Genomic DNA, 23014 nt, shown 5'->3' with positions numbered 1-23014 from the left:
CGGCGGTGAAGCGCGACTAGGCCGACATGTAACTAGGGGAGGCCTCTAAAGGGTATCATAACTGGAAGTCCGTTTAATTAACTTCTTCGGTAACGTCTGGGAACTTTTTAAAATCACGTCAGAGTTAATGTTTTTTCTATCACCTGTAAAGGTTCTCTATCCATCCACCATCATTTGCCTCTCAAATGCTTTCTAATTCTAACTAAAAACAGTCCCAGACAACTGACATTTTTTATGAATAATCCGTCTTGACTTTATCAGGTCCAATTATATTACAGGATCAATTGTGATACCTCGTAATGTCTGTTCATTGCTTACCTATTCATGCCCTTACCACCCCTTACTCAAACCTGTGTCGATAAATCATTAAATTGTCGACTACGACTAGCCCCGTCTATACGTCTTAGTTTTATTTGTTCTATATCCCATCTTAGTCGACGTTTATCTTCTCAACAAAGCTCGAAGACGACGAGCAAAATTGCTTGGAGCGCGAATATTTCAGTACCGATTCCGCAATGCAAGTAGTTACGATTTAAATGTATAAATAATGTTTGGGACTTGGTGTCTTCGCGGCAAACTAATTCTGCGCCTGATAATTAAGGATATCTCATGTGCAAAGGATGTGATGTCTGGTATTGTAGTTGTATTACAAATGGTTAGTTGATCTTCTTGAATCTTGAGTATCTGGAGTGGAGTGTGGTCGAGTCTGCGACGGCGGCTTCCTTTCCCATGGCGGTGGTCGTCGGCAACTTACCATGGCTCGTTAGCTGCGTTTTTAGGGCGTGATCGGTGCAACAGCGCATGTCTGCATAAATTGCACCCGAATATTCATCTGTACCCTTCACACAACACGTTCACTAAAACCCTACTAATAAACTGTCTTGTCACGTAGTCATTGTAAAGCGACCTTGTATTAATTTTTTGGACCACAATAAGGGACCCGTCGTCGCGGCGTCGACCACCTTCGCTCGCCGAGACAATGCAGTGTTTTTACATTTGCAAAGCTTAAAAAGTGCCGTGTCGCGTCATTTTACTTGCAAATCTGTGTGATTATGCATAGTGGAGTTGGCCGAAGATGTATTTACGTGTGCATTGTGAACGGTTACGCGTGTGGGCACGCAGGCCCCTCGCCGCATACAGCCGCATGACGCTCGCTCCCCTCGCTCGGTGCATTTTCACGCGATGTCTGCTTTTGCGCGTTCGTCAAATGACTCAAATGATCAATCGCAAACAATGCGCCTACCAAAACATGTCGTTTAAAGACTGAACACGTTCGACGCTCAAATGTATTCGCAAGTGCCTTTTTAAATGCAATCCGAACTAAAGTACACGATTATTATCGAGTTTTTATTCGTTTCAATTTGTGTTTAATACATAGGCATCGGTCGGTTTCCACTGGTCCCCAATAAAGATAATATTGGATTGTATTTTATCGTCTGGCCACGTACGTACTTGGCTGGCGATTCAGTTAAGTTCATTAAGCAGTCGAGCGGCGGACCGGCGACAATTCCGACCGGACTATGCATAATTTAGCCATTAATTCTCAAAATGACTCTTGGAAGTTCTGCGTTCAGCGTTCGCCAGACGGGGCAGGCCATCGTTATAATAATGTATGAATCAGCTTTGAATGCAGTTTGAAGTCTATTAGACCAATAAACTGATATTTATCAATTTTACTAGCAATTTAATAACTCTTTATTGCGACCGTTTCTATTAAATTCCGCCTATGTGAATCGCAAAAGTGAGAAAGTAGCCTGGCCTTTAAAACGGCTCTCTCGATCTCGCCGCGACCGACCGCCGAGAGCATTACTCACGCTGAAATGCACTCCGTCCAATACAGCCGACTCTTAGCTTAACAACCCGTTTAAAAACAAACTTACAAAATATTTTCTCGTCCGCGCGCTGAGATGGCGGGAGAAAGTTTGGGTAGGTTCAGGGGCGCGTTGCGAGTCTATTTGCGTCCGCGGCGGGCGATCGCCGATGCAATTAAATTTGTAAACGAAGCTTTATGTTCGTCCGAGCTAAATATAAAATGCGCGACGTTACCGTGCCGCCATATTGCAGGCTAGAAATGCCATCTGATTGCTTCCAATGCAAAAAAAAACGTAAAAATAAAGGATCTAAACTAAACGCTTCGATAACTGATCGTGATCGGTAATGCATTTCCTATTATTACGTATTCCTTATATGCAAGCTTGAGTCACATGTAAAATTTGGACTAAATGCATATGATAATTGATAGCTTACGATGAATGCCATTACGGCTGTAATGCCAACAGTGTGGCAACGGTAACCAAAGTTCAGTAGTTCAACGAGCTCCAGCACCTATCGCGTTCATTGTCCCTATAATAAAGGTCAAACCGATTGTTACACTAACTGCAAAGAAACAGGACTAAAGTGTCTGTGAAATAAATTTCAATTATCTCAGTTTTCGTTAATAAAGCGCAGTTTAAATCGCGCAGTGTACGAGGCTCGCACAACGCTCGGGGGGCTTGTATGGCGGGCAATATTTCATCAACAGGAGCTTGCTTTACGAGCTCCGTCTGACTTTTGACTTGAGGGAAATGTTTCATCGTAATAAAACCTTTAAATTAAACTCCTCGTCATACGACGGCTACAAATTCATGACGAAAATGGCAGTCAGAATACCTACGTAAAGGTTAATAAAATATGTAGGTTAAAAAAATGTGATAAATAAACAAATTTGTCTATCTTAAACACGCGCAGGAATTAGGTAAGTATATAACGTGGTTGTTTGTAAGTATCAATTTGTAGGAGCCAACTTCGATTACAATTAAGGATATTTGTAGTTAGTCGTGCGACTCTATCTGCCGGTGACTTATCGCAATAGCTGTCCGTGACGTTGCAACAAATTTATTGTCGTGTTGACTGCAACTGATACTAGCACCACTCGCGGTATTACACGTACAATCGTACATACGTACATTAAATTGAAAATCAAATCAAAGCTAATCAAAAAGACTACATATTTTACCACCCAGCTTAGTCAGATATTGTTAGATTAAGAAGTACTAATGAATTGCTAGTATCTCCACCGCTTACTTTGTATATTCAAGTTGAGGACGCAGTCAACTAATATGCAAACAGTATACATGTTATATTCAAACGAACTGTGCCGTAACTTTGCTACTGAAAACGAGGAAAACTATGACCTTCGATATGTAGTAAAACCGTAAATAATGTAACAATGTAGCTAAAACGCAATAAACAGTGGCACTAACCATACTCAATAAATACAAAGTTGTGAACAATGCGTTACGTGACCAGCGGATGCACTCACGCGCAGGCAACGACGCAATACCACATAAAACGTTCCATGACAGCATCCTGAAAACTATGAAAGATTAGATTGGTTCCATTTATTAAATAGCTGTATTTGTATGCTTGGCTTGATAAGAAATAAACTTGTACTCGACACACAATAGTGCATTTCAAACAGTTTGGTGCATCTATATGCATTACAATGACAAGTATCGGACTATATTATCATTTGCGTGATGCTATATTAGCTGCATGTATGATTTTTTGGAAGATGTCAATCGATTCTACTTCCCGTGAGATTCAAATGTTTCTAACAAACCTGCTAGAGTTAGACCAACCTAAGTTAGCAGCGATTTTGATAGGGGGCTTTTCATAAATTACGTCATTTCAAATCTGTCTGGACATCGGATGATGGTAGCATGACGTAGGAGGAAATGGGGTCATTTGAAGCATGATTTTTGGATGATATTAGGGGGGAAGGGGTCAAAAATCGCCAAAAATAGATGACGTAGTTTATGAACAGCCCCTAGCACGGACGGTGCAAGTGTTATTTTAAACGTCAAACTTCTATGCGATTATAACTCTAATATCTTTTACAAGAATATATTTACAAAAATGTAAATTTCGTGTTGTTGAACGTGTATTTGAACAAACATAAAATATTTTTCATGCATGTGTGGTGTAGGTATTGTCATTTGGATTCGTTTTACAATGCATACATAACTGCGTATTAAAAACAAGAGTGGCCTCTATTAATAGTTGCATTACTCAACGAGTTGTTTATCAAGCAACATTCAATCATAGGATACCGATTACATCTAGACGAGTCTGAAAATAAAGCTTATGTTTGTCTATTAGGTTACATAACACCTTACACACATGCACGTACAAGTGCTCATACGTTACAGTCATGTCTAACATTACTCATTCTGATAAGCAAACAGTAGGTACTATTGTTAGTTGTTTGGCTTATTTTCGGCCACTTTACTGCCGGAAATTCTTAGAACTATTTAGATTATCGCTATGAAGGCATGTTCATTAATGTAAATAATATTAAAAAGTACGTGACATAATATTTACTGATGATAAATTATGCAACAACGATAATGGGTGTATTGTTTGTTTTAATGAGCGTATTTATATGTAGGTATCAATATAATCTTTTGTAATGACATTAAAAATTAATAACTAGTTGACTATCAATGAATTATGTTCAACTCGAGTCGTTATCAATTTCTGAGTGGTCGAACTACTGACATTTATGGCGTCGATATATTATTTATAAAAAGCTTTAGTTTATTCAGTAGATAACATGGAGTAGCACTTACTACCTATATTTCACGAAAGCTTATCATTATGATCTTATCTAACAGGTACCTAAACGTCATCTCATTGGCGTACCTAAGCTATGTTTTGGCTTTCTCATCCGACAATATAATTTAGTTCGACAAAAACGGATCTAACAAATTAACAATATTATCAGATTTTTTTTAAAGATACTTTTACTGTTAGATAGTTTTAAATCACGTACTTGTAATAAAGTTAACACATGTTTGTAACCTAATCGACGGTCACGAGCGTAAAACTGCACTTGCTTAAATGAACTTTTAATGACATAAATTCAGTATATCCTTATGAAGTCTAACCCCGGCATAACGACAGAAGCTGAGACTGTAATTGATTCCAATAATGTTGCGATCACGAGCTGACCCGGCTCAGAGCGCATTTCTCTCAGTGACATTTAGTCGGATAAGATGTACTAGAAACTGTATTACGATCTTTATAGCTTTGGAGTTTGCAATATGTAATATTAAATAGAGTTTATAATACTTTATTGTAATTAATTACATAAAAGTAGGGTTGCGTTCAGGGAGACCTAAATGTCAAATTAAAAATTATATTAATAACATATTCATATCAGTTTGGATAAAAATACGTTAAGGAGATATATTTGTTTATAATTTTGAATAAATGACTTCTTCTTAATTTGAACAGGTGATTAACTTTGAAAACAAACACTAATCTTTTTCGATCATATTGCCTTAAAAAAACAACAGTTATGGTATAGACAACTACTTGTCTACACAGTCTACACTTTAGCACCACCACACCGCGCTTCAAATGAAGTTAATTTACTTAGATATCACTGTCAGTCATTTAATTGACAGGTTGGAGTGCTGGAAGTGCCGGGATAATACCATCGGTAGTTTCAAAGATTGACATTTTTTAGAAGTGTTCTTATTAACATTTCCATTTGATCGAGTTGCTGGTATATACTCGTAATGAGAGCGATTGCGCCGATTGCCTACATGTGAGATATAGTGGCGTTATAAGATGCGATTGGCTATAAACGTGGGCAACAGTGGGTGGCAAATGATAGTGATCGGTGATGCATGTCTTGCGTATCACTACTTATTTGTTTGTTCCAAATCTTTTAAAGAATATATTTATTTTATTACCATAACATTGAATGTGATGTGTCGCATTGTATATTTAAGTCTTGTCTTCTATCACTTCTATCAAGTCTACAACATGAGCGCAGTGGACAAAATGTTTCAAGGATTTAAAGTAAGATCATTCTTTATTGAAATGAATTTAAATATGTATTTTCATTATATAAAAAAGTTTTCTATATTGTAATAATTTACAAAGTACTTTGTTACGTAGTTCAACGTAGGTCAACACCAATTAGTTCATTATTATTATTGTCCGACCGACACAGGATTATTATATGTATTATGCCGAACCTGAAACTTCGGTCGAACATTAACCAATTTGGTTTCAGGCCTCGGTTGTCTACTGAAAGTGCAATACTCTCGCTTAAGCATGTCATCAGATACTACACGGACCGTAAAACCCCTGTCTACGCTTGTTTTTTGGATTTATCCAAAGCTTTTGACATGGTGTCCTACGAGCGATTATGGAGAAAGCTTGAGAGCATTAATTTGCCTCAGGAACTAGTTAACATTTTCAGGCACTGGTACGGACACCAGGTCAACAGCGTCAGATGGGCAGGAGAGATGTCGGAGGAGTACAGGCTGGAGTGTGGTGTGAGACAGGGAGGTCTAACGTCTCCCTCACTCTTCAACCTGTACATGAATGCACTTATTGTCGAGCTCAGCGGTCGGCATATCGGCTGTCATGTGGATGGTATTTGCGTAAATAACTTGAGTTATGCAGACGATATGGTCCTGCTGAGTGCGTCAATATGTGGCCTTCGCACCTTACTTAAAACCTGTGAGGAGTACGTTAGTGACCACGGTTTAATGTACAATGCCGTTAAAAGCCAGTATATGGTCTTTGAGGTTGGGTCTAAACGAGTACTGGACGTGCCCCCTATATATCTGAATGGCGTACCTCTGGAAAGAGTACAACAATTTAAATATCTTGGCCATATCGTTACGACCGACCTCAAGGACAGTGCTGACATCGAGCGTGAGCGGAGGGCCTTATGTGTTAGAGCTAACATGATCGCCCGGAGGTTTGCAAGGTGTTCCTGGGACGTGAAAGTAACGCTTTTTAGAGCGTACTGCACGTCTCTGTACACGTGCAGCCTGTGGGCGAACTACACTCGGAAAGCCTACAACACCCTCCGTGTGCAGTTTAACAATGCGTTCAGGGCGGTGATGGGGCTGCCTCGCTACTGCAGCGCGTCGGGCATGTTCGCGGAGGCGCGCATGGCGTGTTTCTCCGCGAGCATGCGCGCGCGCGGCGCCGCCTTGGTCCGTAGAGTGCGAGCTAGCCCCAACGCCGTCCTGGCCATGATTGCCGACAGAGTCGACTGCCCCTACATGCGGCATTGTTGCGACCGGCATGTTTTAAAATAATTTTTGTTGTGTTGTGCTTAGTATTTAGAATAGTGTATGTTTAATGTTATTTATTTTGTTTAATGTAATTTTAATTTAATTGTATATTATTGTGATTATGAGTCCTCGTTACTCGAAATAAATGAATTTTATTATTATTATTATTAATTATTATTAGAGTAGGTATTATGTATAATTATGATCATCTTTCGCGATCTTTCCGGTTGTCTGTAACAATGTGTGCCTACTTATACTATTTATCCGTTATATATAGCAAACCGGTTTTCTCATCGACGCGAAGATATCGCGATAGAATTTTAAATTGTATGCTGCATTTGCATTACATAAATGGACGCACACGAGTAGCCAATAAACAGACCGCCTACCAAGATAATTCTAACTCGTTCTATAAAGTTAACGTTGGCAGGAACTTCGTTACTAATTAGTAAGATAATTTGGAGAGTACGAGTACCTATAAGATATTCCGCACATGCAGTTCTGATCAAAAGGCTCTCACGACAAATGTATACAGATTCATGTTAGCAACTTTTAAAGGGATTTCGGTTCTTGAATATAACGGGTGTCCCAAAAAGGACGCAAGATTTGAAATTGACGAAAAACAATTTTTTTTTTCGTTATAATATATTTGTATATAAAATCTTGAAATACATAAAATACGTCAGGCAAATGTCCTCCTAGGCTTTGCTGGCACATACGCACTCTTTTGTCAAAATTTTCTCCATGTCCATGTTTAAAAACATAGGTAGGTACCTATGTTTTTAAACATGGACAGTTTCAAGTGGTACCTAAATAGGAGAAATCCAGTAAGTAGTGCTGTTGCTTCAGACCAGAGTTACGGATCTCGAGGTCACTTATGTATAGGTTCACCTGAGGCACAGAATAAGTAATAGTACTGTGCCTGAGGCGAATGGTCTGAAAGCTATGGAAATAACAGCCCATCAGGAATAAATAGTAAGTAGTCACGGTTGATCGAGTCTGGCTTTACATACAATGAGGTCCGATCGCCGCGCCCCCGCGCAATTCAACTAATTGCCTAATTATTTTTATTACCCGTCGCTTCGGACGTCATCCTTTTTGTACCTTTCTACGTGTAGTAAGTACTGTGTTCTATAAGTATTTTGTGATCTAAATCGCCAGTTCGTACCTATTATTTATTCATTTCTATAGAACGTAAGTCAGTCCCATACCCATTATACCTACCTAGATGTGCCACTTAGCGTGCCACTCGGCTACACCACACTTTATTTTTTTTTTATTTTACCATTAGTGGCCACAAACATACAATATTTAAGTAGGTGCATTCTGACTTATTTCTATACGAATATATTTATTTGGGAACCAAATTTCTGATAAATACAAAGCGGACCGAGATCAATCCTGACCGACTCGATTAATTAAGCCAAAGGAATTTATTTAGCGGCAGCTGGGGAATGTATTCCAAACATAGTTTATTGTTGAAGGGTTATCTACTTACATAACATTCGATTAGAATTGTTTTATTCTTTTCCTTGTCTAATTATACCAGTTTATTATTAAGTTCTTAATGAGGATTTTCAATAAAATTCCTTAAAGTGAATGTTAGGTTAATTAATACTCCCAAAAATAACAACACTTCAGAAGCGAAATTGATAAACAAAAAGGTAAAGTAAAGGTAAAGGTAAGGATAATTATAACTACATAATTATATGGATTTAGAAGGAAATTAAAATTCTAAAAGTGCGTACGAGCAGCAACAAATATAATATGCTGATCTGGTTTTTGATTTCCTAAAAATGATACGTTATTCTGAAGGCTAAACGCGTGCGGTGCGCTTTTTTGGGCAAAATCGTGAGCGAAATAACCGAGCGATGTTGTGTAATCGAATTTAGTGGGGCCCATTGTGCGAGTGCGCAGGCAAGGTCAGCTTTGTTTACAAGCTCGTTTTGCTTATTATTATTATCACTATTAAATGGATTTATGCAGCGATGTACGTACTATTTACGAAATACTGTTGACTGCATAAACCGCGATAATAGTTTATAAATAAACTTCGATAAAAAATCACTTGTTTGTTTCAAATGCTACAGTAAAATATTTGAACAGTAATTAAGGATCAATTCGAAGGTCATGAATCATTCGAGCGCCAAAAATGTTTTATTTACACCGTTTGCTTTGACCCTGGTGCTATCGTATCAATTGTATCCCATCAAAAACATTACATGTAAAAAGGTGCAAGTCTCGCAAAGCTTCTACTACAAAAAAGTTTTGAGATGTAATGTGAAACCAAGTCGGTTATTTTAATCAGTGCCAGGAGGTGTTAAAACCGTATCAATAAGATATCTTTAATTTGTAATACGTATAATGACTTGGCCATCGCACGGCTGCATAATGACATAAGGATAAGGATCATCGTCACCTATTAAAAATAATTCTAATTGAACATAACGCTAACGCTAATTGCAGTCTGAGCATTACACATATTATTTACGAGTACGGTACGAGTAAAGCATTATGTGCGATTGCCAAGTCATTATATGTATTACAAATTAAAGATACGGATACGGATACGGATAATTAAAGATTAATTATTGATACGGTTTTAACACCCCCTGGCACTGATTAAAATAACCGACTTGGTTTCACATTACATCTCAAAACTTTTTTGTAGTAAAAGCTTTGCGAGACTTGCACCTTTTTACATGTAATGTTTTTGATGGGATCTCATCTCTTTTTGTAGGCAGTCCTTCTTTTCGGGACTCATACCCATACTATGTATACACATATCATAATTAAACATATCTTCATTCATACTGACATCGTACATCGTAGTGTACCTTTACCTACTATTTGTAGGAACTGCAACAGTAACTTTGTAATAGCATATATTTATATGGGATTACAAACTTACTTATGCAGTTCTTAGATCTTTAAAACGTGACTGATATGGCAATGTTTTTAGCTTTTCTATGACTTGATAAGCTGAAAACTACTTATGTTTAAAATTTGAAGCTTGTGGGTATGCTAGAAGTACCTTAGAATTATGATAATCGTGAGTGAGTGAATGAATCAGTGTCGAAATTAAGGAACTTTGACATACAATTATTCTTAAACTACAGGTTCAAATTGAATGTTTTTGAGAATATATCTTAAGCATGTTAAGCCCATATATTACTGAAAAATCAGGGTTCTAGCTTCAACCAGCACAAAATTACAGGACGTCGAAAATGGCCTGAATCGCTTCGAGAAAAGGATGGTACGGCCGTGCCTCTTTGTTTTGCTCGACTTGGCGGGGGCACTACCGTGCCCCCAGATAAAACGTCTATAAAACTCATTACGCTGAACGTTTAACAACTGTGAAACGCGATTACGATCTCTTTTTACAATTTACATTTTAGTACAATGTTATTGCGACCTAGTGACAATTAAAGGCACTATGTATGTATGTGTGTTAACATACCATTATGTTATTTAACATGCGATGTTTGTAAATGATTTGACAATATGGATGGACAAAAACGAAAACGCCCACGTTCTAAAATATCGCTCGCAGCATAAGAAGTAATGGGTTTTATTTAAAACAGGTTGAATTATTCGAATACACAGCGCATGTAAGAACGTCACAACACTGCACCTAGTCGTCAGCCTGTGTATGAAAAATACTTATCGTATAGTTCCTATTACTATATGTGAATATATATATTTTGTATGACTAGACCTAAGTCTGCCGCGACCTCTTTCACTTACTTAAACTGAAAGACCTAACTTTTACAGGTCTTAAACAAGGTAAAAATATTACTTAAGCATCTCCTACCACAAAGAGCACACGTGGGGTAAGTAATCATACTCAGACACTTCCACTAAAACATTTCCATCAAAACGATTACAACCCATCTTTTGCTATCGCGTGCGGTAGGGGCAAATCAAAGTGCAGCCTGTACTTATGTTAAAGGGTGAAATTAGTTTCAATAGATCGGGTTCGCCATGCGGCCCGGTTGCGTGGCGTGGGTCGGCTCATGAATGAGAAAGTCTGGAACCGGTTACTAACTCCCACTGAGGTGTCTACTTTCAAATCACAATAGACGTGTGCATTATTTTTAGTACTTGGCAATTTTATAGCGACGCTGCAGCTTGCTTTCTGTGAAACCCATCGTAAACAGATAGAATGATTCGTAGAAGTATATTACAGTGTTTATGACAGCAATTTTATGTAGTTTCATATAGTGAATTAATTGATTAAATTGCGAACGACGTTGCGGCCAAACGCAATTATATAAGTTAATGTTTTTTAACTTCCTCGACTTGACCTTAGGTTTTTTTGTTATTCGAAGGTTTTGTTTTCGTAATACCTAGGTACGGACTGAACCGGTCGTCCTCGTGTATCGTTAAACATGTTTGCCGAATGTAAATGTTATGGATCTCCAAACAATCTTGGCCTAATCGTGTAAACTGATGTATACATCAGCTTTGAGCGCTGGAAAAACGGCCGTAATAAAATTGAGTAGGTAATATGGTCGCGCGCGCCTTGTAGGTATGAGTATCAACGTAGTTATGGTTACAATCCTAAGTAAACACAGGCAGGCGCGCCCGCGCATGTCGTTTATCGCCACTTTAGTCGCACACTCAGCAATCGAAAGACCCGAACCATATCGCAACCAAGTCCGAGGTATCCGTATTTACAATAAAAAAAAAAACGAACATAGGATAATTAAATATATGTATTTAGATTATTTACGGTTCGTTCGTTATGCAATCTAATACTGTTTGAAAACTGCTTTATTTTATGTATGTAGTTATTTAATATTTTATTGGGATTATTTGTTAAGTAAATAAAAAACTCTTAAACTGCGTAAAGTACGTGTAGTCAATTTTATATGTATACCTACTCCATATTAGGTAATATGGAAATACCTTATGTGTATAAGTGCAACATTATATCTAACCTTGGTGCATAAAAACGTCTTTACCTATATTTGGGCCATTTTATTTAAAGTTGTCCCCTACACTTTTTTTTAAATGTTTCTTTTATGTTATTTCTACTCAGAATCACGAGCTCGTTTGATCCTAATAGGAGAAAAAAAGTGTCCCAAAGTATCCATACATTTTTCGATCTTTCCATTCCGTGACCGCCATACAAAGTATATGAAAAAGCGGCCAAGTGCGAGTCGGACTCGCCCATGAAGAGTTCCGTATTTAGGGGATTTATGACGTATTAAAAAAAACTACTAATAGATCTCGTTCAAACCAATTTTCGGTGGAAGTTTGCATGGTTAATGTACATCATATATTTTTTTTAGTTTTATCATTCTATTATTTTGGAAGTAAAGGGGGGGACACATTTTACCACTTTGGAAGTGTCTCTCGCGCAAACTATTCAGTTTAGAAAAAAATGATATTAGAAACCTCAATATATCATTTTTGAAGACCTATCCATAGATGGGTATGGGTTTGCTGAAAAACACCCCCACACGTATGGGTTTGATGAAAAAAATTTTTTTGAGTTTCAGTTCTAAGTATGGGGAACCCCCAAATATTTATTGTTTTTAGGGTTCCGTACCCAAAGGGTAAAAACGGGACCCTATTACTAAGACTCCGCTGTCCGTCCGTCCGTCCGTCCGTCCGTCTGTCTGTCACTAGGCTGTATCTCACGAACCGTGATAGCTAGACAGTTGAAATTTTCACAGATGTATTTCTGTTGCCGCTATAACAACAAATACTAAAAACAGGATAAAATAAAGATTTAAGTGGGGCTCCCATACAACAAACGTGATTTTTGACCGAAGTTAAGCAACGTCGGGCGGGGTCAGTACTTGGATGGGCGACCGTTTTTTTGCTTGTTTTGCTCTATTTTTTGTTGATGGTGCGGAACCCTCCGTGCGCGAGTCCGACTCGCACTTGGCCGGTTTTTTTTCTATTTTTGTGTGAAAATCTTAATGCGGTTCACAGAATACATCTACTTACCAAGTTTCAACAGTATAGTTCTTATACTTTCGGAAAAAAGTGGCTGTGACATACGGACGGACAGACGGACAGACAGACAGACAGAATTTGGCTACGGAACCCTAAAAATGGTAACAGAATGCAAAAATAACTTGGTACACTTTTTTTTCTAGGATAGAAAGAGCTCGTGATTCTGAGTAGAAATAACAGAAATTCTTAAATAAAATAAAAAAGGTATAGGTGATAGATAACTTTAAATAAAATGGCCCATTTACAACTAGTTTTTGCCCGCAACTTCGTCTGCGTGGAGTTATGTGCTTTTTATCGATTCCCTATACAAACTTCCACCCCCCTTTTCACCCCCTTAAAGGATGATTTCTGGGATAAAACCTACCCTTTGTCCTTTCCCGGGACTCGAACTATCTCTATACCAGATTTCAACTAAATCGGTTCAGCGGTTTTAGTGTGAAGAAATAACAGACAGACAAACACTTTCGTGTTTATAATATTAGTATAGATTATCACCTATCAAGGGATTCGTACTGATCTCCTTCTACTGTGCTATGAATGCGGCGCGCAAGGCACTTCATAATATAAAACCGTGTCGACAAAAACATCGTTATTTTTATTCAAGGCCGCGATAGCATGTTGCATTTGCTTTGCAAACAAATGTAACGCTTCCCGTGTCTAAAACGTGCTATCAGTTTGTCGAATTTCAACGTAAACAAGGTACTTAGGTATTATGTTGGCTTATTATTGTCGACTTGAATTGATGAGATGAGCGTCTCACAAATACGAATGATTTTAAAATACCTACATTAGCATTCCTCGTCGATGATAAGAATTTAAAGAAAAAATGTAGGTAGGTACTTACCACAAAAATATTAATAGCTGTCGAAAATAGTTATTGTGGCGTTGGCGAGTGTTACAAGTGTTAAAATACAACACAATACAACCGACCGACGATGTAACTACACTTCAATCAAGATGAGATTAAACTTTTGTGCAAGGTGTACGGTTAATCATTTTGTTTTTCCCTAGGTACTTACCTCCCTAGAAACTAAAAACTAAACGTAGCGAAACTAGATCGTACCAACACATGACTAACAAACACACGAAACGATTAAATAACAATGATTAAGATCGCGTTACGAGTAGGTAACTGGGGCGACTGCGTTAGTCATCGTTTTTTACGAAAACAAAGCCCCAAGGTCACCTGTCTGGTAGAACGACGCATTTCCGCCGCCATAAGTTTAAGTAAGTGGAGGCACTGAGGGCCTACCGCGAACCACGTTCGACGTGTTACCTCCCTGTCACACTTACGTACGAATTTACAAGTGCGACAGAAAGACGTCGAACGTGGTTCGCGGTAGGCGCTCAGACGCCACTGACGGTTACGCGACACGCAATGTCTCGCTTTTTATTACTATTCTAAAATTGGCACATCTCGCTAATGGAGAGTTATCAAACTTACTGAGAAGAAAAGTGTCTAGGTAGTAATTGAATATATTTATTAATTTACCTATTTGCTAAAACACAAAACGATACATATATAATTATTGTACTAAATGCCCACATTCTACTTAGGCCTCCTAGTGCAGTTTTACAAGTCTCTATCGCTACCTGTATAGGTAATATCGACGCTTTATATTATAGAAATTATAGATATATAATAGAAACGTCTTTCAAATACAGGTAATGGACATATAGTTGGTCAAACCAATTTGTCAGTCAGTAAGAACCGGGAAAACTATACTCATCCTTTTCTTTTGGGTGCTAGTACTAGTGTAAGATAAAGATAGTATCTGTCTATGTTTGAAATGAGACAGTTCTTTGAAAAACTATACCTATACGGCTACACGCCGAATCGCACAAAAAAACAAGTTGACGATGTACGTTACAATGGCGCCTACAACTAGAATGAATGGACTAACTAGCCGTAGCCGAGCCGTAGTCCGTAGCCTCTGAAAATTGAACATAGAACGTGAATTCCCTAATGTACTGTACTGAGATGGGTCACTGTTTTACTACGGTACAGTATACCTACTCTAGAATACAGTACCTACAATGAAATGAAGTAAAATGCAGTACAACATAGACACATAGTCAAAGTACCAATTTTATTAGGTACTGCAGGCAGCAGTATGGCACGGATCACTCGACCGCTCGTGCAACTCGCACTTGGCGTCTGCGCCTGCATGTAAACACAATGCGATGTTGACACGTCCCGCCAGATACCGGCTATCTGTGGCCTTGGCAATGAAAAACAACTCCTTTTTTTAAGACCTTGGGCCTTTGCGTTTTATTTCTGTTTTGCACGGCGGAAAAAAACTGGTGATTTAGATTTCTGTTTACTCTGATTATTAGGTTTTATTTTTGCAAATGTTATTGTAAGTTATGCGAAGTATTGTAAGTAACAATGGTTACGTATTTATGAGGTACTTTTGCAGATGTTCTTTTTTACGCCTATTTAATTAAATTCTTCTATTGAATTATAAACTATCGAGTTTGATACTTACATATTAGTACTAAAAAATAAAGATGTGTGATATCTAGATATCTACTCGTAGCTATACAGGGTATTATTAACCACATACAGTCACCAGCAATGCTGCGGGCAATTTTGAAGGAAATGTGAATTTCTATTTCGGTGTCCAGTATAATGTAATACTTATGCAGTTTGCAGAAGCTCTGCGCTGCAATGCTGTCGCTAGGGAAATGTGACCTTTACAGTTTATTTTATTTTATTCCTGCCTAAAATTAGATCATGCTAAGTGACTAACACTTCAACGAGTGTTGTTAGTCCTATGTAGGTATACCTAAGTGATCATGTAGCTTGTAGATAGGTAAGCCAGCGCTTTCGTTACTCGCCTTGGTTATTCAAATATTGTAGGTACCTATAATAATAAAAAAATGTTATATTACATATTTTCTTACAATAATATTGTGCAACTTTCAATAACATTAATTTAATTTATTCTCAATATGGCATACAATTTGAATGTGAAACTTTATGTAACCTTAAGGTTAACCGTTAATCGTTGTAACCCAGTAGTTCAGTTGCAATTAACCGGTTAATCGTGTTGCATTATCGCACTGCAGCAGAGGCACTAAATTACTTCGTTTGTACACTTTCAGCACACTTAGTAGGTTGGTTTACACACAATGAAATTAATATTAAAATTATTATGTCATGAATGGACACCGGAACTTACCGACATATACACATACAGTGGCAGCAGTGATTTATGTTTGCCTAAAATTTAATCGTGCGTCGACAGGTTTCAAGCGAGGTATATCCAGTCCGATTTTTATTTTTCCATTCAGTTTTCTAACAAGTGACATCTATCGAGTTTAAGTAGTATATAATTTATATAAACATGTAGGTACTCAGTTACGGCACTGGTCAAAGTTATCGGCTTATGCTAAAATATGTGACAGTTGTGACACACAAGATCCCTATTTTTAACAGACATCCAAACAGTCCATACCATAGAATTGATGCAAAAAAAACTAGCCTATTTTTTGTAGTTCTTATTTTACGATTACCACGATTGATATATAGGTAGCTGTTACAGACAGATATGGCAAACCTATTAAATTTTACTCTGGTTACTATAGTTGGCTACGGAATTCTAAAACGGTAATGATACGTTAAACTGACCTGAGCTCTGAGCTGTTTATTTATTGAATTGAAATACCTATCAATTCGTATTGACATTATAATAACCACATTACTTGAATTGTATATCGATTAGGTAACTCTTTCTTTAAAGTTGTACTTATACTAAACTAGGTAGGTACCTAATAGTAGTTATGAGCGTCCTACTACAACTGTGATTATAAAGCTAAACTGTCACGCTAGACGTAAACTCAGCAAGCCTGCGTGTCGGTTGCAAATCTGAGTAATATGATTAAGTGATTAAGAGCTGTTTCAATGCTGCGTTATTAGTTTTACCAGTCTGGATCGCCGATATACTTCTGATTGTTATTCCTCAGCAGATCCAACAAAGGTCGCTGCGAAGGTAAAATACGATTTTGCTCACTGCGAGAGACAAAATGACATTAAAGTGCCTATACGTTCGAATGTATTTTCAACGTGCGGGGCCTAATACAAGTTCGAAATACTTGGATTCTATTGGCTCTGTTCATTTCACGTCGTTAACAAAAAGAAAGAGGAAGAAAAACGATCAAACGTCATTGAACAGTATATTGACAGTTTATAATATACCTACCCCGAAAAACATCAGAACACAACGCATCATTCAAAAACACGTATGCATGAGTATGAGTTAGTAATAATTAAGGGCTGTACCGGAAAAATAAAACATTAAACTTCAATTGAAAAAAAAACCTGATGCAATTGATAAACTTTTTTTTTTTTTTTTTTTTTTTTTTCTTTTTCCTTGTTTGTTTTATATTGTTACTGTGTTTTGCGACAATAAATGACTTTTTATTTTTATTTATTTTTATTTTTATAAGGAATTTTGGATTTTAGGTGGGAATAATAAACCTACTTTTAATAATTTCAATAATTATCAGTTTTTTTATTATTACATTTTCTGAAATAATGGATAAAAAAACATTGTAATTTTTAATACACTATATTTAACGTATTTTATTGTAAAATATAATAAGTTGTCAAATAGTACATACATACATTCGTAATTCCGTTCCTCATACTCGTACATCCGAAGTTCTCCATTATTTCACTTATAGATGTCTCTCGTTTTGTTTTTGTGCTTTCGATAATTACACTCGATAGTCAATGGTTAATAAAACATGAGTGAAAAATGATGAAAATTCTAAATTATATTTATTTTAGAATCTTTCGGTTGCCTGATACTCAAAATAAGCACTCAAATAAATATCGACGTTGCTCTCCAGTTGCACAAATAACTATTCCAAAAGCTCTTTAAGTTTTTTGTAACTCTAATTCTACATTTAGTGGTTGTTGAACAAAAGCAATGCATTTTTATGACACTTTACGCTAACTGCGTTAAAAGGGCACTTTTGACGGCTAAAATTAATTGTTCACGCCAACGCTGACACCCTCAAAACGTTACTTATATATCCCCGTAGAGAAGCTTTGACCCGCCTAGCTGATGTCGGGCCAACCCCACCCCGAAATAGTCTAGTCTGGTAACGACTGAAATATTTAAGCTCTAATGGATCGATTGTCATTTCAGAGCCGGCGCTGGTGCGAACGGGATCTTCTCCAGGAGGCTGGACTTCTCTACCTTCAACCTTCTGCCCAAGCATAAAGTCAACTCATATCAGATAAAGGTAAGATAAAAATAATACGTACTAATAATGCCGATTTTATCTGACAAACAATGTATAATAGAATTTACGATTGTACAGATATTTAGTAACTAAATTGCACTTGAAAAATGAGGCATTAAATGAAGATTTAGTAAATGTATTTAAGTAGATTGATAAAATGTCCCTTTCTCAGTCGTTCTGGTCAGAGGTGTACGAGAATAAAATATTTTCATCGCTGAAAAGGTTTGCAGAGGTGAAAGTTTGCTTTTGTTGTCGCCGCCATAAAAACAGAGGCTGACACTTTTCGCGATAAAGCGTTGTCAGGGCGCCGCGAGGGGAGGCGGTTCCCGCCGAATAAATGCAGTTTCTCTGTAATATTGTCGCCGACACGTAGTTTAGACATGACAGAGTAATTTTTTAGCCGTAAATTGCGTTTTGCCGTCAATCGTCATGTGGTTGTATTTGTTATGCAGTGCTGGTATCTAATCTCCACAGGCCTTGAGCCAGTTGTGTGTCAAGCGACGGTCATTCCCCCGCCCGGCGAGCCGCTTCTATAAATACCGAGCGTTTATTTGTTATTTATTGCAGCCCAACGCTTGTTGAAGTACTTATTTTTACCGTGGCGATGATTGAATAATTGTTCCCAGCTTACAATTTGTTCGGTAGATGTACAACGCTTCACTTGCCCTCTAGGAGGTACAAATTGTAATAGATGAGCTCGCTCGGAGCCTCAAGTGGAGCGATATTTTGCACGAGATCAGTGATAAGATAACTAGTAATTTGGTATTACATTAGATTATACTTGTAACCTGTACACCTACAGTACTACGTGTACATGTAGGTGTACTACGGAGTGTAGTAAATTCAAGACGTCCAATTCGCCAGTTTGAAAATGTAAGTTATTTTTAACTGAAATTCGTAATATTTGTTGAGATATAATGATAAATTTATAGCGCTAAAACAACCAAGGTCGCTTAAATATCGTAATTATAAACTGTCATTAATTACATGTCTATGCTCCTCCATAATGCGATTATGATCGGCAGTAAATGAATCGTTCTGGGCTTGTCTACCTTAATTAGGGCGAGCGAAGCGAGCCCTATCACTATTCGACAAACTATGCATTCTTGTGGTACACTTTACGGAAAAACTACTGCACTGTTACGTTTGAGATTTAACATAGTAAGTTAAATTCATGTCTAGATGTGTTATCAAACATAAAAATATCATTTTATCAACTTAATAAAATAAAATAAAGGAATAACACTTTGTATGACTACTAGCGCCATCTATTAGAAAAATTATGAATTAAAATTCGTGTCAATGTACTATGTGTTAACAACGATGAATACAAAAAAACCGGCCAAGTACGAGTCGGACTCGCGCACGGAGGGTTCCGCACCATGAATAAAAAATAGAGCAAAAAAATCGTGTTTGTAGTATGGGTTAAATATTTATTTTATTTTATTTTTAGTATTTGTTGTTATAGCGGCAACAGAGATACATCATTTGTGAAAATTTCAACTGTCTAGCTATCACGGTTCATGAGATACAGCATGGTGACAGACGGACGGACGGACGGACGGACGGATGGACGGACGGACAGCGAAGTCTTAGTAATAGGGTCCCGTTTTTTACCCTTTGGGTACGGAACCCTAAAAAGGGTTAAAATTTTGGATTCAGACCCATTTCGCTTCGCTCGGTTTGATTCCCAATTTAGCAATTAAGTTTCTCTGAATACTGGAACAATAATCTTGCTGTATATTTGTCGCAGTCGGATCGTATAATCCACCGTATTACATTACGGCTAGCCGTTTTCAAAAACAGGGGTGTTTTGACATGCGGCGGTTTAACTATTAGCCGGATTGAATGCGGCTGAATGAGAATCCGCCGGAATGTATTCGGCGCCATACGTTCTTCAACACGGCTAGCCGTAATGTAATACAGCGAGTCATTAGCCGCCGCTTTGACAGTTTTTAGTTCCAATTTTTAACACTCGTGGCGCTGCCTGACATAACAACAATAAACTATGAAAAACGCTGGGGTGTCCATCTAATCTGGAGTTCGTCGAACTGTTTCTTTTCAAAAAACATTTCCTTCCCAACTTAACTAGATGGAGCCCGGCTTCGCGGGGCTCCCATTTCTCAGCGGTTTGCCCTTCGGGCATCTGAAACTATCTAACGAACCTAACCTACCTACCTATTGATTTAGTGAGACGTCCGTGAAAACATTACACTTTAGGGAAAAAAGCGTAGGTAGGTAAGTAGGTTAGGTTCGTTAGGTTAGGTAGCTTCAGATGCCCGAAGGGCAAACCGCCCAGAAATAGGAGCCCCGCATTTGCGGGGCTCCGTCTATTTAAGTTGTGAAGGAAATGTTTTGGAAAAGAAACATGTAGTGCGGTGGGACCATAGTAAAAATAAATTAAATTGCAAACATTGTCAAACTCCGGTTACGTAGGCGACCGAAAGAACTGGTCACTCTACAATCTAAATAGTACTTAGATACGATGCGGCTACACGTAGGCCGCCTTATTGAAGAACGTATCGCAATGACAATCCGGCTAATCGTCGAACCGCCGCATTTCAAAACGCTCCTGTTTTTGAAAACGGCTAGCCGTAATGTAATACGGCGGATTATACGATCGGACTACGACATATTCACTGCGGAGGTCAATTTACTCGCTGTTCTGTTCTGTGATGCCGATGAACTGATCAGTCATGTTATAATTCGACACGTCTTGATGAGCACTTGGGGGAGCAGTACGATAGAGCTGATGCTTAACCCTGGCTGTACCTAGCGGAACTCAGGTTTGGTGCAACATAGACACACACTGGGTTGGACATCCGACTCGTCATGATGATAACTTGGTAGAGCAGTACCCAAGATAGCTGATGCTGAACCCTGGCAGTACCTAGTGGAGCTCGGGTTTAATACAACATATGCACACGCTGTTTTGGTCATGAGACTCGTCTTGATGAGCACTTACGAGAGTAGTACCCAAGATAGAGCTGATGCTGAACCCTGGCAGTACCTAGTGGAACTCGGGTTTGGTGCAACATAGACACACGCTGTTTTGGATCACTTGGTAGAGTAGTACCCAAGGTAGCTGATGCTGAACTCTGGCAGTAGGTACCTAGCAGGGATGTTGCGAACATCCGCATCCGCATCCGCAACCGCGGAACTTCCGCATTATTTTCAACATCCGCATCCGCATCCGCATCCGCATAAAATCGATGCGGAGCTTATGCGGATGCGGATGTCGAACAAGTCGGTACAGGAACGTCTTAGCGGCGGCGTAAGTGCTAGGTAATTTCATAATTACCTATAACGAAATCGTCTAGATCCAGAAAAGTCAGCCAAGTTACTGTTTATTAAATATAACGCACCTATATTCTTGTTCAAATACTAAACGTTTCGTTTTTTTTTAAATAAAAAAAATACTAAAAATGTAATATTTGACGTTTTCTAAGTACCTAATCTTGACATCCGCATCCGCATCCGCATCCGCGGATGTGAGCCTTTAAAAATCCGCATCCGCATCCGCATCCGCGGATGTCAAAAAATCGGCATCCGCAACATCCCTGGTACCTAGTAGAGCTCGGGTTTTATACAATATAGGCTCACTCTGTTTTGGTCATCCGACTCGTCTTTTTGAGCACTTAGGAGATACTCACGATATAGCTGTAGCTGAACCCTGGCAGTACTTATTTAATGGAACTCACGTTTGTTGCAACATAGGCACACGCTGTTTTGGTCATCTTACTCGTCTTGATGAGCACTTAAGAGAGCAAATTATACATAGTTTATGTGCGGAGCAGCATGATTACCGCCAGTAGGTGTCCAGACGGGATAGTTTTACGCTCAATTGTGTGGTGTGGACGCATAAATAAATTCAAGGACATTGGCTCACTGACCCAACATTGCCAGAAAAGAAAAGCCAGTTGACTTCCTTACAAGAAGTACTGGGCGACCGTGTAGGATGTAATAAGGGCTTATGAAATTGTATATTACGTGTGGATGATATTGGCAATTTGATTTTGTCGTCTGGACACGTTTTTAATGGACAAAGTAAAAGTTGTATCAGACAGGCGTACCGGACAGCGACCGAGGGCCAATTAGTAGGTATATTTCTTTCTTGCTCTCACTTATAGCTGCGTCCTTAACGGACTTATTACGTACCCACTCGATTGAACATGGAACAAGCCTCGGACTGGATCAAAGTCGCGGTACGGTACGTTTAGGTAGAAAAACTCCGCGAGCCCTTACAAAGCTCTGCTTTTTGCTAGTTTATTTTACGTTCTGGCATTTAGCTTTAATTTAGGTTGCATTTTAACGACTTCCAGCGGCAGTGATTCGTGTCGCGCACGCCGCCATTGTACCGGTGGATCCGATCGTGCACGCGAGATAATTTCAAACATTTTCTTCACTTATCTACCGCGTAAATAACACCAGCAGTATTGTCTTGTAGACGTCTCGTTTCGCTCCGCGTCGCGTGACTACACCCCGTTTCCACTCCACTAGGGGAAACTTCATAATTCCTAGATCCACATACATTACTCCAATATGTTTCAAGCTTTTAAATGTACTATCTCGGTGCGGTCGAACAAGTCTGCGAGATGTTACGATTTCTAGAAACTAATATGTGGCCGTACTGGTCGCTCTAAGGAGCAATAAAATCTCGATAGTTACAGTTACGCTCCGAAGTAAATATCTCTCGACGTCTT

At 38.4% G+C, this 23014-nt stretch overlaps 1 protein-coding gene and 1 long non-coding RNA gene across 2 annotated transcripts in view; one reads left to right on the top strand and one right to left on the bottom strand.

Annotated features, from left to right (window-relative positions):
- Nucleotides 1–23014, top strand: part of LOC134649380 (headcase protein) — a 61803-nt gene that overhangs the window by 8512 nt on the left and 30277 nt on the right. The window contains exon 2 of the mRNA XM_063504116.1: nt 18215–18311. Within this exon, the coding sequence (XP_063360186.1) occupies nt 18215–18311 (97 nt within the window). The remainder of the gene's footprint in view (nt 1–18214; nt 18312–23014) is intronic.
- Nucleotides 1–23014, bottom strand: part of LOC134649553 (uncharacterized) — a 43565-nt gene that overhangs the window by 2921 nt on the left and 17630 nt on the right. The window lies entirely within an intron of this gene.

This window comes from Cydia amplana, chromosome 1 (assembly GCF_948474715.1).
Source record: "Cydia amplana chromosome 1, ilCydAmpl1.1, whole genome shotgun sequence".
Lineage (NCBI taxonomy): Eukaryota > Metazoa > Arthropoda > Insecta > Lepidoptera > Tortricidae > Cydia > Cydia amplana.
This window is presented reverse-complemented; position numbering and strand designations above follow the sequence as displayed.